Source organism: Lathyrus oleraceus, chromosome 4 (assembly GCF_024323335.1).
Source record: "Lathyrus oleraceus cultivar Zhongwan6 chromosome 4, CAAS_Psat_ZW6_1.0, whole genome shotgun sequence".
NCBI lineage: Eukaryota > Viridiplantae > Streptophyta > Magnoliopsida > Fabales > Fabaceae > Lathyrus > Lathyrus oleraceus.
In genome coordinates, this window is record NC_066582.1 from 87,640,101 (window position 1) to 87,661,131 (window position 21,031).

General features: G+C 37.0%; 1 protein-coding gene across 2 annotated transcripts in view; it reads right to left on the bottom strand.

Annotated features, from left to right (window-relative positions):
• Positions 1 to 3,155: 3,155 nt before the first annotated feature.
• LOC127073587 (early nodulin-93) overlaps positions 3,156 to 21,031 on the bottom strand; it is a 57,472-nt gene continuing 39,596 nt past the window's right edge. The window contains exons 1-4 of one of the 2 annotated variants that reach the window (XM_051014762.1): positions 3,901 to 4,244; positions 3,741 to 3,802; positions 3,558 to 3,633; positions 3,156 to 3,459 (exon numbers count right to left, since the gene is read on the bottom strand). In XM_051014762.1, coding sequence (XP_050870719.1) covers positions 3,371 to 3,459; positions 3,558 to 3,633; positions 3,741 to 3,802; positions 3,901 to 3,997 — 324 coding nt within the window. In that variant the 5' untranslated portion in view covers positions 3,998 to 4,244 and the 3' untranslated portion in view covers positions 3,156 to 3,370. Of the gene's footprint in view, positions 3,460 to 3,557; positions 3,634 to 3,740; positions 3,803 to 3,900; positions 4,245 to 21,031 lie in introns of those variants that run through there. The other variant, XM_051014764.1, reaches the window with a different exon arrangement.

Here is a 21,031-nt window from a genome sequence, read left to right on the forward strand (position 1 = left end):
GAGTTTGAACTCTTTCGCATGAAACAAGGAGAATCCATCTCCGGCATGCAAAAGAGATTCACATATCTCATTAATCTTTTAAATGCACTTGGGAAGTCTATTTCCAATGAACTTGCTACTCATAAAGTGTTGAGATGTCTTAGTAGGGAATGACAGCCTAAAGTGACAGCTATCAAGGAAACAAATGACCTTACTACACTCGACATCACAACTCTATTTAGCAAGTTGGAAGAACGTCAACAAGAACTAGCAAGCTTTGAAAAGTATGAGAAGAAGATTAAAAAGGAGAAGACTAAAGACAAAAAGAGTTAGAAGAAGTCCATAGCTCTTGTGACTTCTAGCTCTAAGTCCTCAAATAAATAGCAAAGTGATAGTGACTCAAGTAGTGACGAAGACTCAGATGATGAGGAAATTGGACTGTTTGTTCGGAGGTACAACAAATTCATTCGAAGGAATGAAGTAAAGCACTCCAACAAAAATCTCATAAATTTTCGAAGACAATCCAAAGGATCTAAATAAGAAGAGAACAAAAAGGATAAGGCAAAAGGATCTTGCTTGAATTGTGGTAAGGTAGGGCACTATAAGCCAGAATGTCCCCAACTAAAGAAGGACAAGGGCAAAGATCCACCAAAGGAATACAACAAACAAAGAAGGGCATACATTGCTTGGGAAAGCGATAGTGAATCGTCAAGTGATGAAAGCTTAAGTGATAGTGATTAGACGACCAACCTATGTTCATGGCTCACATCAAAGGCAAGGATTACCACAAGAGCCTCAACAAAGAAAAGAAAGTAAGACGTGCCTACTATAATAATTTCTCTTCTATGTCTTTTTCTGAGTTGAAAATAGCTTTTGAAAAATTGCATACCGAAGCATTAGAAACTTTTAAGAGATTATCCTCTGATAAACAAATCTTTTCATTTTTGGAGGGTAAAGTCTATAAAACCGAAAAGACTTGGAAGCTCTAAAAGAAAGTATTGTAGAAAATTCAAAAGATATTGATGGATTATTTCATGTTCAAAATTGCGGGGCTTGTCATATTTGGCAAGGAGAGGTTAAATCTCTTAAGGCCAAATTAGAGAAAGCTCTAGAATCGAAAGTTACTTTTGCCGTTGACCTGATTTTTTAAAGAAATCTTTGAATCCACCTTATGCAAAATGTTCATTTGTAGAGAAGATTCCAAGGATTCCAATGAGCAAAAGTAAACGAATCCATCGTCATGGTTTATGTCATTATTGTTGTCATTCGGGTCATACCATTGCGAAATGCAAGTTTAGGAGATTTCTTGTTCCCAAAGGCATTTATCAATGGATGCCTAAATGAAACATTGTTTTCACTCACACACAAGGACCCAATGAAAATTGGGTACCTACCTCTCTCTTTTGATATTGTAGGTTTGGTGTCTTGCATCTGAGGAAAGAAGATGGTTTCTTGACAGTGGGTGTTAAAGGCACATGAAGGGTGACATATCTCTATTCATAGACTTTAAAGTTAAGAAGAAGGGATATGTTACTTATGGAGACAATAGCAAAGGAGCGATTCTCGGAAAAGGTAGTGTAGGTAACCCCTCTACCATTACTATCTCCGATGTGAATTTAGTTGAGGAACTTAAACACAATCTTTTGAGTATTAGCCAATTATGTGACAAGGGTTACAAAGTAACTTTTACAAACACTTGTTGTATAATTGAGCATGATGACAAAAATGATATTGTGTTTAAGGGTGTTAGAGTAAACAACGTCTATATGCTTGATCTTATTGAGGTGCCGTTAACAAGTCTTAAGTGTCTAGTCGCCTTGAATGATGATTCATGGCTTTGGCATAGACGCCTAGCGCATGTTAGCTTCGATTTTCTTAATAAGGTTGTGTCCAAAGATTTAGTAGTCGGTCTTCCAAAAATAAAATTTTCAAAAGATCACCTAAGTGACGCATGTCAAATGGGAAAGCAAACGAGGGTATCCTTTAAATCTAAAAATGTTATTTCTACTTCACGACCCCTCAAGCTTATCCATATGGATCTCTTTGGTCCTTCTAGGATAAAGAGTTTAGGTTGTAACTACTATGGATTTATATTGGTTGATGACTATTCTAGATTTACATGGACTATATTCTTACATAGCAAAGACAGAATTTTTTCCGCTTTTACACGTTTTGCAAAACTGTCCCAAAATAAAATAAATTAAAAAGTAGTTACAATCCGAAGCGATAATGAATGGGAGTTTCAAAACCACCTCTTTGTTGATTATTGTGACAAGCATGACATTGAGCATAATTTTTCAGCACCTCGTACTCCATAACAGAATGACGTCGTGGAGCGTAAAAACCGTGTTTTAGAGGAGTTGGCTAGAACTATGCTCAATGAGGGTGGTCTACCAAAATACTTTTGGGCCGATGATATTAGCACAACTTGTTATGTTTTAAACAAAATTTTGATTCGCCCCATTTTAAATAAAACCCCTTATGAGCTTTTGAAAGGGAGAAAACCTAACTTGTCACATATTCATGTTTTCGATTGTAAATGTTTTGTTTTAAATAATGGTAAAGAAAATCTTGGAAATTTTGATGCAAAAGCGGATGAGGGTATCTTTCTTGGATATTCTTAATCAAGTAAGGCATTTAGAGTTTACAATAAACGTTTACCTACTGTTGAAGAGTCAATTCATGTTTCTTTTGATGAGTCATGTCCGAAAAATGTCGTAAAAGTTACTTCTTTTGATGATGCAGGTATATCTTCGGAAGACATACTCAAGGATGCTGTCGAGGGAAGTGATCAGCCCAAAACAGTGGACATTGAGAATGAGGAAGATATTAGTCATGTAAAAGATGAAGAGGAAAGCCTGGCTGAAGTGAATGATCTTCCATCGGCTTGGAAATCCTCAAGAGACCATCATATTGACAATATACTTGGAGACATCACCAAAGGAGTGACGACTCGTTCTAAGCTAAGTAATTTTTGTTATCATTTCGCTTTTGTTTCTCAAGTAGAACCTAAAAATACCAAAGAGGTCTTGATTGATGGATTTTGGCTAATGGCCATGCAAGATGAGCTTAATCAATTTAAAAGAAATGACGTTTGGGAACTTGTCCCTTGTCCGCGAGACTATTGTATCATTGGTACTAAGTGGGTTTTCAGGAACAAAGTTATTGATGACCACTTATTATGAAAAGAAAAGTTATTGATTTGCATTCATATAATTAAGTATTATCGACAGGTAGTACATGAGAGTTCTATCACTATTGAGATGCAAACCATTCTTTATTTACAAGTACATAATGATGAGATCCAAGACCAAACTAGCTTAATGTTAATTAAGAATTTAAGATCTACCGATGCATCCCGAGTCCATGATTGAAGTTATGCATTTGGAGTTCATGCGTTGGAGGGTCGGTTGAAGGAGTTCTTTCTTGCAGTTGCCAAGACAGTCTTGTCAGCTACTATGAAATATGCTGCTCCAGCCACTAGAAACAAACAGAATATGAGAGTAAGTATCCAACCAACAATGATTGTGAGGAGAATAGTAGCTCAATGTTTTGACAATAAAGAAGACAAAACTAACCTGTTGAAATTATAAGAGCTTGTGCAGTGTGATTGAGGTTGGCTCTTGCCCAAGGTAGCATCTTAACACTAGCCAGCTGCATATCAAAAATCTCTTAGAATGTTTCAAAATGTAAACTAATAATGAGATCTGTGTGAAAAAGGATGAAAGAAAATAGAAAAGGTGGAAGGAAGGAGGAGTTACAGTTGGAATGGCAGTGGCAATAGTAGCAACAACAGCTGCCTTAGCTCCAGCCATCACACCTTCTGCTTATACAACAAATGGAGAAACAAAAAACTAAATAAAAGCAAAGGAAAAACAGAAGATTGATTCATAGTCATCATTAAAGTTAATTATGCATTACCATGAGAACAGCGCTTGGCCACGGCCATCCTCTGATCTAGATAAGCCAAACTAGTTCTCTCAAGTGGAGAGTTAGCAGCAACATTTCGCTTTTCCATCTTTCAAGATTGAGTTAATTTGAGTTGAACAAAAGCTAACAATGAAAGAAATGTTTGTAAAGAGGTGAATATATGATTGAAGAGTGTATGAAGTTGGGTGCATATTTATAGTGAGTTGGTGAAAGATTAGGTTGATTAGCAAAAGTATGTCGAACCTAAGAAAGAGTGGCACTATGGCTGGTGGAGTTTGATGGTTTCATATGAAATCCACAGTCTCAGACAGTTGTTTTCACTTTGTTGTTTGTTATGATGGTTGGTTCTTTTGTTGTTTTCTTATTATAGTAAAGTACTCTTAACTTTTTTTTTTCTTAAAGGGTTTGTTAAAGATTTTTTTTTAAAAATTTTGAAGTACTAACCTTATCCAAAACTAGTGTCTTAAAAGTGACACAAAAATCCATAAAAATATGTCTCAAAACAATGCACATGTTCTTTTTCCGCTAATCTCGTAGCTCATTGTTTATTTATTTGGTGCACTTTAAATATGGGTGCATAAAGCATGTGAGTAAGTAATCATAAAACCATGGGTTACCTTTTTCTTTATATTCTTATTTTTAAGGTGGACTGGCAAAATAATCGTGAGCCGCACGGGTTAGGCATAAAAACTATTAAGATTCAATTGTATAAATAAGATGAGATGTTATACAATGTATTTAAATACATCTATAATTTAAAATTAGTATTTAACTATAAATGAGTAACAATGTATTTTTTATAATTGTTAGATTTTTAATATTTTCATTCAAATACATCTCTAGAACACGTGGTTAATATGTATTAGATACACAAAATTGAATTCTTAAAAATTGCATTGGCCTAACTCTAAAATACCTATATCTATATAATATATTAAATCTAAAGTATCGCATTATATTATGACACATGTTAATAAATCTATTACATCCGTGACACATCATCTTAGAATTTTATGTGGCACCTCCAAAATTTTATTTTCACTTTTCAAATATTCAAATACAATATTTAATCTTCATTGGAGGTCACATGTTCAAACCTTAAAAAACACGAAGAAAGTTCTCATTTTTAACAAAAATGATCTAATAAGAAAATCATTATTTCAACTATATATATTCTTCTAAATTTCAACTTTAAAATAGCAATTTGACCTTATAGAGTATAATAAAAATATTGAGAATAATATCTAAAAAAAGAACACTCATATTTGAATTGATATCAACAATAAAATCAAATAAATTTTTATAATCTCATTAATAAAATTAAAATAATTATTTAAAAAACAATTAAATTAATATAACAACTAACATTTTCAACCCTTTATTCATTTGATAACTAAAGTTTGACAAAAATAAATATAAATTTTATTCGATAATATTTACAAATAAATTTTTAATTTTGTTTAACACTAAGAATACATACCTTTAAGAACTTAAAATTAAATATACAAATTAAAGATAACTACTAAAACGACATGAAAATCAAAATAAAACAAAAATTATTTTATAGTTATTTAAATTTGCAAAACTAATTACGAATGTCATTCTCAATTTACAAGCATGTATTTTCCTTTCAAATAAATTATATAGTTTTATATGTGATTAATTCATATCATTGTCTTAATTATAATTGACAATAAATTAGTGTACTATAAATTTAGTAATCATGTTTTTTAAAATAATTTTTTAATATATTTAAAATTTAATAAAAACGAATAAACTAATTTACATCTGCGCATCACGCGGATCTTAATCTAGTAATATATTAAATCTGAAGCGGCGGATTATGTCATGACACATGTAAATTTTTCTAATTCATTTGTGCCATATATGAAGCGGCTGACACATGTGAAATTTTCTAATTCATTTGTGTTATATCATCTCATTGTCCTAGGTGACATCTCCCTAAATTCATTTTCAAAATGTCAAATGCAATATTTATTTTTTATTAGAGGGCACGAGTTCAACTCCTTGCAAAGACAAAAAAATACAAGTTTTATTCTGTATTTGAAGTAACAAGTTCAACTCCTCACAACACTCTTCAAAACAAACATTTCAAAAATTCTATTATCTGTTTCAGAAAAATGTATAATATTTCATTTATAAATCTTTTTTAATTAAAAAAATATATATTTTCACATTTTATGAGTCATCATCTTTCAATAATTTTTTTTATCAATTTTTAAATATTTCTTTAAAAAAACAATGAGAGCTTATTCAATTCCTAAAAAAATAAAATTATTCGATAAAAAAATAGTAAGTATTAAAAAAATTATTGAAATTCCTTACACTTATTTCAGATTTTTAAATTAAATTGTGATGTCTTATTTACATATCTATGATTCAAAAATATTTCTATTAACTTAAACTTTTACTCTCTCTTTTTATCAGCTTCATTTTATTGTCTCAATCACAATTTTTTTATAATAAGCAAAATCAAAACCTACATTTTATAATACTATTTAAAAAATTCATCTCATTCCCGCGTATTGTGCGGGTCTCTATATAGTTATATAATTATTATAATGCAATAGAAGTAAAAAAAAAAGCAATATAACATGATGAGCTATATAATAAAATGTACAAAACAAAGTTTTGATCGCTAAAAGGCAAATCACTAATTCAAGACAAAAGGAAATCTTGTTTCATTAGTCTAGTGTTAGAGTAGTTGATGTAATGAATCTTGCAATCTTGTTTCTGTTAATTGAAATTAAAATTCTGTTTTTATCCTTCCAAATAAATTAACATGATTTATTTCCTTAGAGTCACTTTAGTTGTATCATTTTATGCTCAATGTATAAATACACTTGTACCATTCCAATTCAAAATTAATGCCAAAATCTATACTCATCCAATATTACTCTATCCTCTCTAATTCTCTCTCAACTTCATCTTCCCCAATTTTCTTTTCTTTCACCATTGTCAAACCTTCAATTGGAGTTTTATGTTCTAACATTTGGCATCAAGAGCCTTGGCTATCGATCCTAATTCGCTGCAACAATGGCAACTGTTTCCAATGATCGAATTCCCACCAATCTCTCGATTCTTGATTCGAAGAACTATGATAAATGGGCAAAACAAATGAGGGTTTTGTTTGGTTATCAAGAGGTGTTTGAAATCGTCGTCAATGGAGTTACACAATTAGGGGCAGAGGCCACCGACATTCAAAGAGCTACACACAAAGAAGAGAAGAAGAAGGATTACAAAGCCCTATTCTTGATTCATTCTTGTGTTGATAACGACAATTTCGACAAGGTTGGCGATTGTGAATCGGCGAAGCAAGCATGGGAAATCTTGGAGAAAGCATATGCCGGTGCCGTCAAAGCGAAGGTTGTAAGTTACAAACTTACAAGCGACAATTCGAGTTAACACAAATGGAAGATAAAGAAACGATCAACGACTACATTACGCGCATTACCCGGTTAGTTAATCAAATCAAATCTTGTGGGGAAACGATTCTTGAGCAGAATGTTGTATCGAAAGTATTGCGTTTGTTAACACCGCGTTTCGACAACATAGTTGTGGCTATTGAAGAATCAAAAGATCTAACAACTTTGAGCAAGGATGAATTGCAAAGTTCGTTAGAGGAACATGAACAAAGGATGGATGAGAGAGGCGCCGACAAAGCCAAAGCGGAGATTGCTTTGCAAGCGCGTTTCAATGAGAAGAATAAGAGGTCAAAAGGAAAATTTGCAGCGAGAGGTAAATCAAATTTTCAGAATTTTGGTTCAAATGATTCGCAAAATTCAAAGCATTCGACGAGTGAAAAGGATGAAAGTAGCTCCAAGGATAATGGTCATAACAATGGTTTCAAGAAGCGTGATGTGAGTAAGGTGCAATGCTACAAGTGCAGAAAGTTTGGACACTTTGCAAATTCGTGTCGTGGTAAATCGAATGAGAATCACAATAATGAAGCCAAGGTTGCTAGGGAAGAGGTAGATGATGAGGACACACTTCTAGTAATGATCACAGAGGGGAGTTATAACATTACGGATGTTTCGGGCAGCAACTACAGTAGTGACAGTTTGCGGGACAACAACTGTACCATTCCGGAAAATAGCGAGAAAATGCATTCGGATCGAAATGCGTTGGTTACCGTTCGTGATGGAGTCCAAGGGAGAGATGAGTGGTACTTGGATTCCGGTTGTTCAACACATATGACGGGTCGAAAAGATTGGTTTATGCAAATCAATCAAGCGGCAAAAAGTAAAGTCAAATTTGCCGATGACACCACTTTAAGCGCCGAAGGGGTAGGAGATGTTTTGATCGGAAAAAGGAATGATAGACATTCAAGGATCAAATATGTCTTGTATATACCGGGAATTAAGTGTAATCTTTTAAGCATTGGCCAATTACTTGAAAGAGGATACAAAATTCGGTTGGAGGACAAGATTTTACGCGTTTTGGATTCAAATGGTGTGTTGATTCTAAAAGCGCCGATGGCTGCCAATAGAACCTTTAAGGTTGAGTTAAAGGTTATGGAGCATCGTTGTCTAGCTACCGCGACAAGTAGCGATGAGTGGTTATGGCATTACCGTCTTGGTCACCTTAATTTTAGGGATCTAAGAAAGTTGCAACAAAGTGAAATGGTAACGGGGCTGCCACACATTAGTATTCCAAATGAATTGTGTGAGGAATGTGTGAAGGCTAAACAGCACAAGAATGTGTTTAGAAAAGATGCGAGTCGAAGAACCAAAAGCTTACTTGAGGTGGTATGTTCCGACGTTTGCGGACCGATGCAAGTAAAGACTTATGGTGGCAATCAATATTTTGTTACGTTCATTGACGATTTTAGTAGGAAGCTTTGGACATATCTTATCAAGAGAAAAGATGAGGTATTTGGAGTTTTCAAGAATTTCAAATCCATGGTGGAGCGCCAAAGCGGTCGGAAGCTCAAAATTCTTAAAACGGATGGTGGAGGTGAGTATGCCTCTAGTGAGTTTGGGAAGTCTTGTGATCTTGAGGGAATTGTACATGAGGTGGTGCCTCCGTATACGCCTCAACAAAACGGAGTTTCCGAGAGGAAAAATCGTACAATAATGAACATGGTGCGTAGTATGCTTTGTGGGAAAAATGTGCCTAAGGAATTGTGGGGTGAGGCCGTGTCTACAACCACCTACTTGTTGAATAGGTGTCCCACTAAGAAGCTGGAGAAACTCACACCGGAAGAGGCTTTAAGTGGCTTTAAACCGAATTTGAATCATTTGCGCGTTTTTGGATCGATTGCATATCGTCATGTACCAGACCAACTTCGAAAGAAATTGGATGATAAGGGTGAGAAGCTGATATTTGTAGGATATCACTCTACTGGAGGGTACAAGTTGTTTGATGGAAAAAATCGGAAGATCGTTATAACCCGGGATGTGACTTTTGATGAAGTAAAAAATGTAGAAAATGTTGCAGTAACCGATTACCCAAATAGCAGTAATCGATTACTCATAGAAAATGCAGCAGTAATCGATTACCCTACTGGGAGTAATCAATTACATAGAGAAAAACAGCAGCAACAGTTTTTGGAAATCTATGATCCGGAGGCTTCCGACACCGCTGTACCAGCACCTACAGTAGCGCAAAATGATGTTGTTAATAATGGTAGACCAGTGAGGAAAAGAGCCTTGCCTCATAGACTCTGAGATTACGAAAGATTCCAAGATAACGAAGTGAATAATGATGGTGATTTTGTTCATTTCGCGCTTATGGCCGAATCCGAACCGGTAAATGAGGAAGAAGCCTTAAGTGATCCTAAGTGGATATGTGCAATGAAAGAGGAGCTGGAATATATTGAGAAAAACGGTACTTGGGAGTTGGTCGATCTACCACTTGGAAAGAAACCGATAGGTGTGCGATGGGTCTATAAGGTTAAAGCAAATCCCAAAGGTGAAGTAATCAAGCACAAAGCTCGATTAGTGGCGAATAGGTTCTTGCAACGAGAAGGTATAGACTATGAGGAGGTATCCACACCGGTGGCTATATTAGAGACTATTCGTTTGGTTGTTGGTATTGTGCATAGCAACAATTGGATGGTTTACCAAATGGATGTCAAATCTGCATTTTTGAATGGTCCTCTTGTTGAGGAGGTCTATGTGGGGCAACTGTAAGACCCCAATTTTGGCCCTAAGATCCCTCATGGCCCATAACATCTCATATCATGGCCTCAAGGATCGTTGCATACCCTAGCTTCCCTCCTAGTGGGTAGGCTACCTTGTGAGTGTGGTTCTTGATCACCAAGCATGTATTGCATTTGTATATCTTTGCTTTTCATATGTTTACTAACCAAAAGTACAAAAATATTGTCATATAACCTTGTTGCTTGCAGCTGAAGCAATCATCAGTCAAAACAGTCAAAATCAACCATTGAGCTAGATGGTGACCATTCTTGAAGAATTTGGGCACCATGATCATTCATCAAGAGTTCATATGACTTGTGATATTATTTGGTATAAAGATCTCAAGAGCAAGAGGCTTGAAATTCATCAGAACATGGCTCAGTCCACCAAAACCCTAGAAAAGTCAACTGTGGTCAACTGTACATTTAATCAGGAATTGGAAGGTGTGAGATGGTTAGAAAGACCTCATTCATGTCCATATGAGACTCATTTGGCATTTCAAAGATCAAGGTTGAAGAATTTGAAGTCAGACAAAAAGTTTCCCAAAATGGAAATGACCTGTAATTCTCACCTGCCAGAAATGGAAAGTTTTTCTCTCCAAAATTACTTCATCATACAAGCTTAAAATCAAAATTTTTCCAACATGAAAGTTGAAGATCTTGTTCTCACCATTCCAAAAAGTCCAAGAACACTCAATTCCCATGTATGGTTAGCAAGATATGGTCAAATCAATTTCAGAAAATGCCTAAATTCAAAGTGGCATAACTTTCACATGGAATGTCCAAATTGGATGGTTCTTCTTTGAGCAAACCACATTTGATATGTACTTTCATGATCCATCACCACATTTTGCCAAAAGCCTTCACATAAAAAGGTCATTTTTTAAGTGAACTAATTAAAATGCAAGGGCAAAATGGTCCAACTTTCAAAGTAGAGGGAATTTTGACATGGGACCAATTCCAATAGCTTCCAAGTGAAAATTATGACTTGTCCAAAGTGAAAAATCACTGTTACATTGGTCATAGCCATCCAAGGGCAAAAATGCCAAATTGCTTAAATGTGCATATTTCACTAATCTCCATTTTTTGGCTAATCATGATTAGAGAGTGGATTAACTTGACATATAAAAGCTTAATCCTAACTGAATTCAAGGGGGATAATCACAATTTTCAGATCAAAGCAAAAAATTCTAGAATTCTCTCAATTTTCTCCACTTTTCACACAAACTTTTTTTGCTCAATTCATCAAGAATCCATCAATCTTTGTGCAATTTTTTGCTGTATTCATCATTTGCAGGTACTTGTGGAGTTCTGTTTTTGGTAATTAGAGGAAGAACCGTGCAAATTCGCAGCTGTCCAAACCTTGAGCTTCAATGGCGATTCGCAATTTCTCCATCTCTAAGGCGTGTTGGGCTGCGAAATCATCATCATTCATCTTCATAATCATCAATCACGATCTGTTTTCAAGAATCAAGGCCAATAACACGAGAATTTCACGGCTGCACTTCAAGAAGGTGATTTTTCGAAATCTTTAATTCGTGAAATCAATGCATGGCTTAGATAGATCGTTGAACATAGATCATTCTTCCGTTTGAATCGCGCGATTCCGTCAAGTATTGAGCTAGATATGTTGATCCGAATATTTGCGTGCGAAACTTCTTTCGATTAGATCTTTTTGTATGTTAATCTTTGGACAAAAGCGCTGCCATAACCGTAACCTACGTTGAGAGACGGTCACAACGGTATAAGGTTTGCGCGATTTGGTGAAGAATTTCCCGTAACCGAAGCCGGTAATGATGAACACGCATGAACGCGGCGAAGAACAGTAAAAAAATCTGGAAAAATGCTTTTCAATCCGCTGCAATGCCGTGCCATTTTTGAAACGTGTTTCCCTCTTGTTCCAGCCAACCAGAAGCCGCCACGGCATTAATGCTACAGTACCACGTTTTGGATATTTACTGAAACGCCATTACAGCTTAATTAATTCGTAAACCAATTAAATAATTATTACATAAATTAATCAAAACTTAAAAAAATCATATAAAATTCAATATTAATCCAAATTAGGTGGGATTTTTTTTGTTAGTTTCCAAATTTCATCTACTTTTTTTTAGACATAGTAGTGTAAGTTGTGCCTAGTAAAATTTTTGAATGGTATATTGATATTTGACATGTGTGACATAATTGTATGTTTTGCCATTTTAATCACCAAATACTCATACATTATCCAAAATTAATGAAATTTCATATGATGATTCTTGACACATTTCTGGAGATTTTGGTATATCATTTGTAATTTTTGGACCTCTGGATTGGTAGATATGAATTATTCTTTTTGAGTATGACAAGATGTGTCACACTATGCTATGCTGAGTTCATGAATTAATTTTCCATGCTTCCCTTAGGTCAATGGCCCTGATTTTTTGCATGAGATACAATGTATGTGTTAACTTTCAACATGAATTTTTGTGGATTTAATTGATCCATTTTCTATTTGATTAGGATTTTTGATTGCTGCTTAGCATTTTTAGGGCTTTGCTTGTGTAACATTTTTACATATGTTGCCAAATCCTCATCCCTAATCCTGTGAATATGAAATTTGGTGGAGTGCTTCCTAACATATTAAGCTTCCATTTGGATTTGGTCCTACTCATTTCTAATTTGATTTCACTGTTTTACCATTGATTGAAGTTGATACTCATATTGTGACCTAGTTTTGATTGTGTCTTTGCATGCTTTAACATGTTGATTTAATTGACATAGTTCCTTTTGGCCAAATGGCATGAAAATTGACATGTAGCTCATTGAATGTCCTCTGTTTAGGATATAATTTTTGTGGGATTTATTGAGCTGTTTTGATATTTTTTTGATTGAAATCATTCTGGTTGTTCATATGTGATTCAACTTTGATCACTTTGCCTTAATTTGTGCATAAAATAAAATTAGTGCATAGTTTGGACATGAGACCAATTGGGATCTCTTCTTATTTGAATTATCTTGACTTTGATCATGTTTTACTTGCTGTTTTAAGTTTTTTCCCTCTTTTGGACCCTAGGCTTGTCCTAGTGGTCTTGTTACTTATGTTTGAGCTTGACTTTGACTTTTCAGGTTAAAAAGCTAATGCCTTAAGGAGGTTGATTCATATTTGAGTTGAATTCATTTGACTAACTCTTTGTTTTGTAGGATGCTTGGCTCATTTGAGCTTTGAGCCTTGTGCTATGCACATTATTGTTTGATTGTTGATTGATTCTTATGTTGCTGTTTGATTATGTTGGGATGCTGATTATATTTGATTGATTTCAGGTACCCTTAGTTGCTCAGTTCTCTTAAGAACTTGCATTGCTTTGCTTGTATAGCATTTGCATTGAGGTATAGCACCTTCTTCTCCATGTAGTCTGGAAGACCTGGCTTGTTATTTAGCCAGGCAACTGTCTGAAGTCCTCCTTAAGAGGCAATGTTTGTGATTGTTTATGTTTGTCCCTAAGCAGGTAAAGTCCTTTTAAAGGCAATTGGTGGATATAAGAGATATGTAGCCTATCTCCCACTATTCTGTGAGTCTTCTCCTTGCTCCCGTTTCATGGTTGTAGCATTGAGATCCAAACCCAAGATCTATCGAGTCTAATATGTGGAGAGAGTTCCTACTTGCTGAACTCCCACACCTTCTGATATTCAATACTCTCTCTGATCAGAGATAAGAGTGATGAGGCACACCCCTCGTATCCTTTAATCTGCTTCACCTTAGCCCCTCAATGGCAAGGTTAAGAGCAACTTGAACCCTATTACAGTTGGCTTTAATGCCTCACCCTTTTTGCTTGAGCCTCATTGAATGGTTATAGTGTGTGCTACTTGAATTTATGTGATTGATTACTTGATTCATTTATACATGATTACTTGATTTGCCATTGTGCATTTACTATCATTGATCGCCATTGTGCATTTATCATCTTTGTTTGCCTTTGTGCATTTATCATCTTTGTTTGCCATTAGTGCATGATCATTTCATTTGTCCTTGTGACATTGTTGTTTTCCCATTGAGGACAATTGTAAGTCCATATTGATTGGCTTTTGTTCCTATGACATGGAAGGGATAGAGTGTAAGACCACTTCATTGGTCACTCATATCCTCTTTGCTCTTTGATTGAGCTTGTTGTTGTATGTGAGGATTCATTGTAAGCCCATGTAATTTGGCATTTGTCTTCCTATGATCATATGTGGAGGTTAACCTAAGTCCAGGTAGATTGGCAGTTGACTTCCATGTTTTGTTTTTGTTTTCCTTTGTGAGATTGGAGTAAGACCATTTATTGGCATCCGGTATCATTGCTTTATTTTAGGAGATTGGTGTAAATCCATTTATTGGTATCCGGTATCCGCTTTTGTGTGAGATTGGAGTAAGACCATTGAGTGGCATCCGGTATCACCTTGTCTTTTATTATACTAACTTGTTTTGTCCCTTTATTCCAAAGGACACCCTTGAATCATCTTCTATATGATTTCAAGAGGTGAACCTCTAGGAAGTTTTACACTCCATCCTCCATCCATTTTTGTTATTAATCCTTTTCACATTGTTGACTTTTCAAACTTGTATATACATGTTGTGCAAACATTTTCACCTTCTTTTCAAATTAGAAACTTGGACCCTAAGTCCATGATTTTCCAAAACCCCATTTTTGTAAATACTCATTTTGAATTGACTTTAACCATACCTTGACCATATTTTGTAAATAATCCAAATCAATTAACTTCACCCATTCAAATGATTTTGTGGCTTTGTCCATGTCTGTTAAGTTTTCATACATTAGCTATAGGTTTGATTTACCCTAGTCGGTTGATATTAATCTCACCTATTTGTCCTTAGTTGATTGAATTGTAAGTCTTCCTTGCTTATTATAGGGTTAACCCCTCTCTAGCAAGTTGAAGCTTTTCTCACATGGTGGACTTGTTGTTTCTTAAGGTTGAGTTTTCTCCCGTGGGTAACGTAAGACCTTAGAGCTTGTGTTTAAAATTGAATCCACTAACTTTTGGAAGTTTTTAGCCGAACTAAGGCGTTTTGATCCTTACCTTTGATGGAAGGTACGTAGGCAACGGGTTCATCCGTTCGAACACAAAAATAATTAACATGTACATTCTTTTCTCATCATCCCACTCATGTTTGCACAATATGTCAAAAACAAATAAATATTTTTCTTACACAACAAATGTGAAAAAGGTTCCCTAGGAGTACCTAGGACGTGATGGGTGCCTAACACCTTCCCATTGCGTAATTTACCCCTTACCCCGATCTCTGATCTTTTCATTGGTTTTCTACGTGTAAAACTTCTTAGGCTTTTGTTCGCTTTTTAGCCAGTCCTTTGGATAAATAAAAGTGCGGTGGCGACTCTATGTTTATTGTATACTTTGCTTATGATTTAATCGATAGATCATATAGCGACGAATACACCGCTACAGAAAAGTGGCGACTCTGCTGGGGATGTATTACCCTTGGTGGTATTGCCTACTTTTCACCATTGTTGTGTGATATATTATTATTTGTTATTTGACATATTTTTGTACAATTTGGGATAACTGTATTGATTGTAATGATTGAATTGCTTGATATACAATTGCTATTTGCTTTGGTGATCTCTGTGAGATGAGTTCTATACCCGAACTCGAGTGCACCCTAGGATAGGAGAATGGCATAGTCTTGTCGATTGGTGTGGAGTATTCCTTAGCCAGTTGACTTGCGAGTCCATTCACTTGGTGGAGGTCATGTTGGATTAATAATGTCACACAAGTTATTTGTGGTTAGGCATTATTCTTTCAATCATGTGCCTTAGAAGCCAAGGACCTTAGTTTACCAAACCCATCTTGGCCTATTTTTTAGGACGTAGTGCGGAGGTCGTTCAGATGTCAGATCTGATGCGATTGTCACGCGATACTACACTCATACGAGTCTCTCTTGAGAATATTTTTGGAATACGAGTATTCGTTCCTCCGATAATATCCGAGAGATGGGACGATGATTATGGGAACCTCTGGTAAAACATGTCTGGCAGGTTTAAACCCTAGTACACTCCCTTTGGGTGGTTCTTAACCAAGACTTCATGCTCGTGACTCTCAGTAAACCCGTGATTCGTGGTTGAGTCGTTCAAACATCGTTAATATCAATGGAACTTGGGTATTGATAAGGTGTAAAACCTAAATCTACCAAAATGGATGATTGATATTAAGGATGTTAGAGCCGGTTCATGTACCGTTAATATCAATGGAACTTGGGTGTTGATAAGGTGAAAACCTAAATCCACCAAAATGGATGATTGATATTAGGGGATACAATGAGCTTTCCCACGACCTTTGTTTGGTGTGCCTTGCTTGATCCTTGAGTGTGATTGTTGCATTCATGCATTCATGCATTCATCTACATCCATATCATCAGATAAAAAGAAGATTTTCAAGGAACTCAAAGGAGTTTATTTGCAAAAATTTTCAAACATGGAAAAAACCGGGAAAATTTTTTCACCTGATATATCTGATGAGATATTCTCATATATGATCAAAATGTTGATATTTCGAAGTTTGCAAATAAAACCCTCGAGTTCCTTTGAAATAAAAAACAAGCATATGCATAAACACTTCACGCATCACTTGCATAAGCGGGTGTTTTGTTCCGGTCTCCCGTCCTGTGGTCTGACCCCGCGATCTTCATTTATTTTGGAGACGCACCTCGCCGGTACTATACCAAAGCCGATTCTTCGAGATTGATGGATCATCTTGAACAAGAGATTTGTGAACTCAGAGAAGGAATTTGCCAGACTATGTACTGTTGATGGATTTATTCCTGGATTAAATCCCGGGCTGGCATTGGTTACTGTTCTGGGGCATTTAATGAGCAAGGGTTGTTCGAGAGTGGAGGTTTCATCCATGACGATCAACCTGAGGAAGAAGCTGCTGCTATCATTGAAGAGGATGTAGAATATCTGAACAATTTCGTTATTCCTGGTGGTGTCTGCCACAATTGGGTCGCTGTAGATGTTCCTACAGTCATCCATAGATCAGAGTAATTGTTCACTTTGTTTAAAACCCTTCTCCCATGCCAAAAGGAGAAGTGATGACATTACTGGCAGCATTTAATACGATGATGTTTTCATTCAGTTAATGCATTGTTAAACATTTGTTTTTCCGTTTGTTTTCACTTTTTGCTTTTTGCATGAAATCAGTGATCACAAAAAACCATGAAAAACAAAAACATCTTTTTCATTTGCATAAATGATTTGCTTGTTTAAATTCAAAAGCTTTTCATTATCCAGAATCATTATGCAGGGATTTCTAAACCCATTGAACATAATGATCCAACGCCATCTCCCAATCTTGAATTCTTTGTATTCGAAGCAGAGGAAGATGATGTTGAAGGGGATTCCTGATGAGATTACCCGCCTTCTTGAGCACCAAAGGAGCTCATTCAGCTGTATCATGAGAATCAGCAGAACAGTCAAACTGGGGCATTACAAATGTAATGTAATAAAAAAAATAAAAAAAATAAAAAAAAAAGAAAAAAGAGAAGAGGGTGAAAAGGATGAAAAATCAAAAATCAGGAAATTTTTTTCAAATCTTTTCAAAAGAAAAAAGAAAAATTATACCCTCAAAGTCCCTAGTTGACTGATGCTGAATGGATTCAGAGTCGTTACGACCAGTTGAATTTGATTGAAGAGAAGCGATTAACTGCCATGTGTCATGGTCAGTTATATCAGCAGAGAATGAAGAAAGCATTCGACAAGAAGGTCAAGCCTCGTGTGTTCCGAGAAGGTGACCTTGTGCTCAAGAAAGTCTTGTCTTTCGTGCCCGATTCCAGGGGCAAGTGGACTCCAAACTACGAAGGTCCATATGTTGTTAAGAGAGCCTTTTCAGGCGGAGCTTTGATGCTTACAACAATGGATGGGGAGGATTTCACTCGTCCTGTGAATTCAGATGCAGTCAAGAAATACTTTGCCTAAAAAAAAGGAAGTATATGCAAATGAAAAACAGAATAGCTCGCTAAGTTGAAAACCCGAAAGGGCGGCTTAGGCAAAAATGAGCGTCTCGGTGGAGAACCCGCAAGGGTAATCCAGGCAAAAATTAGAGACTTGAAAAAATGAGTATATTTGCATCCCGCTAGATTGAGTACCTCACCCTGGGGCAATCTAGGCAAAAATTAGGGATTTGGCAAGTAACTGCATCCTGACAAGACTTTCTAGTCACCAGCCGTCTTTTCGTCAGAGATTCTCGATTCGTCGCCGACTGAAGCTTCGCATACATCGAGATGCAAATTGGTAGAGAAAGGATCATTATGTTCAATGTAGCCCTCTTCCAATATATATCACTGATTTCAAATTTGTACAGATCTATGGAGTCTTGCCATTTGTAGGCTACCATCCCATCAAATAAATTTGAGCTTTTTATCCAATTATTTGCACTCTTATTTGTTTCAATTCAACAAATGTTTTGCATGTTTTAATTGATAAAATGTCATTGTTTTAAACAAAATAATTTTTTTTAAAATTGTTGTTTTAAACAAAGTGAATATTCACAATGACAAAAGGATACTCAGGAATTTCTCAGTGCTCTCTCGAGGGTGGTATGATTCCCAACAGGTAAGACAGTTGTTCATATTCCTGGCATTTGATTGTATCCTCTTTCTCCCGCTTTGTGTTGTTGGGGTTGTTCCCCAAGCAGGGGTTGTTGTTGAAGACTCAGTTTCTCCTCCAGCAGTAATCTCCCAGCATGGTTGTTCTCCTCGTGGTAGATTCAGTGGTTGGTGGATTGATATCCCGGTACCTTACCGCTTTCCCCAGCGATTGTCGCAGGCAAAGCTGTTGGTGGGGTTGTTCCCCAGTATAGTCGCAAGCAGAGTGTTGTTGAAGACTCAGTTTTCTCCAGCAGCAGTTTCTCTCCAGCATGGATGTTATTTTTGGAAGATTCAGTCAGTGGGTTAACATCCCCGTGCTTCATCTATCCTCCTCAGCGCAGTCGCGAGTGGAGCGGTTATTGATATCCCTATCGTAGTCGCGAACAGAGTTGTTATTACTCTCTCCAGTGCAGTTGCCAGTAGAGCTGTTGATATCTCTCTATCAGAGTGTTGTTTCTCCTCAGCAGAGCAGGATTTATTTTCCTACTCCGTGGTTGATCGGGTTGATATCCCAGTATTTTCATCCATATCTCTCCTCAGCTTTGTCGGCAGAATGGTTATTGTGGCAACATTGCCTGTTGAATCTTCAATCCCCAGTATGGTTGGCTGACGGCTCTGTCATCCAGAGATTGGATTGATTTCTTGATTGTTTTTGATCCTCAGTAGAGTGGCTTATATTGCAGAATCTACTGATGTGATCCTTCAGATGCATATTCTCCCCAAGTAGAATGGTTATTGCAGAAACTACTTGTGTGGTGTTTTCTTCTTCAGTTGGGTTGGTCCCCGAAGGAGTAGATGACGGTTTTCCCCAGTAGAGTTGCTTATGCAGTTAGATTCTACTTGGATGGTGTTGTCCTCCCGCAGTGGGTTGTTCCCCAGATTTGTTGGAAGTCGCAGTGACTGTTGTTTCTCAGTTGATGCTGAGATCCCCTGCAGATGTTTTGAGAATTTCTCTTGTTCCCAACAGATTCGTCTTGGTGGCTGTTTCGCCCGTTGTGACTTTCTGTGCCTTAATTGGGACTTTTGCTGATCCATTACCCAGAGATTTGGTGTATCCTGATATCTCCGATCGCTGCTCCCCAGCAGTACCCGCAGATCTTTGCTTTATAGTGTCGCATCCTGCGAAAAATCAACCGGCGAGACTCGAAAATAAAAACACACAGAGCCGCCACTAAACGTTATTTATCCCAAAAATAGGGAAAGGAAACGCTCAGAGAAACCTGGAAAGACACGGTCTCGCGACCAAAGAGAAAGGGTAAGGGAGTCGGTTACGCAAGGGGAAGGTATTAGCACCCCTCACGTCCGTCGTACTCGACGGGATCCACGTTCTAAGAAAAGAAAAGGTTGCTAAACATCACACACACACACGGGGAACGCAGGTGGGGTTAGGAGAAACGGGCTCGATGAGGCGTCGCACCTTATGCCTACATATCTTGTCTGGAACAAGAATCAGAGCCACTGTAGTTCGGCTTACGCACGCCAAACAACGAACAAACACACAGGCAAGGGTGGCAAACATGGAGCCCGACAACCACTGGATGGAATTACGTCGGCATCCGAACCAAAACACACTCAAAAGGGCAAACGTGGAGCCCGACTGCCAATCACTGGGCTTACGTCGGCATCCGAACCCAAACACACAGTCAGATAACAAGTAAACACACGCAAAAAATAAAAAGGTTGCCCGGAGTGGTCTCGCACGACCACCTGCCTACATACCTCGTCTGGAACGAGGATCAGGGCGATGTAGTTCCCCTGAAAGGGACTAAATTGCTAACCAGAAACCGGGGAAAGATACACAACTAGGGAGTTGAGACTCGAGCCTAATGTTGTCATGCATCGTTAACCCTAAGTTCGGTTTTCTATCCTACTTGCATAAGCAAACTAACCTAACCAGGAAAGAAGCTAGCACACAAGCATACAATCATATATCATCAAATGAGAACAGGTATCTCAAACAAGCATGTCAATCAGATATCCACATAACACGCACTATAGCCAAACAAGGGGCTCAATCAATCAGGTTTGACTGCCTAAGCAATCGTCTGTACAGGCTGTGTTTGCTCTTAACCTTGCCATTACGAGGCTAAGGTGAAGCAGATGAAGAGGTGAAGTGAGGATCAGACCTCACAGCTCTTATCCCTAACCAGGGAGAGCTGACAAATGAGCATGGGTCCAGAATAGGGGAACCCTTTTATACTCGATGACTCTGACTCAATGTGCACTGCACAAGATCTTGGGCTTTGATCTCAATGCTACAACCATGTAATGGGAGCAAGGAGAAGACTCAACTGAATAGTGGGGGACAGGTTGCTTGT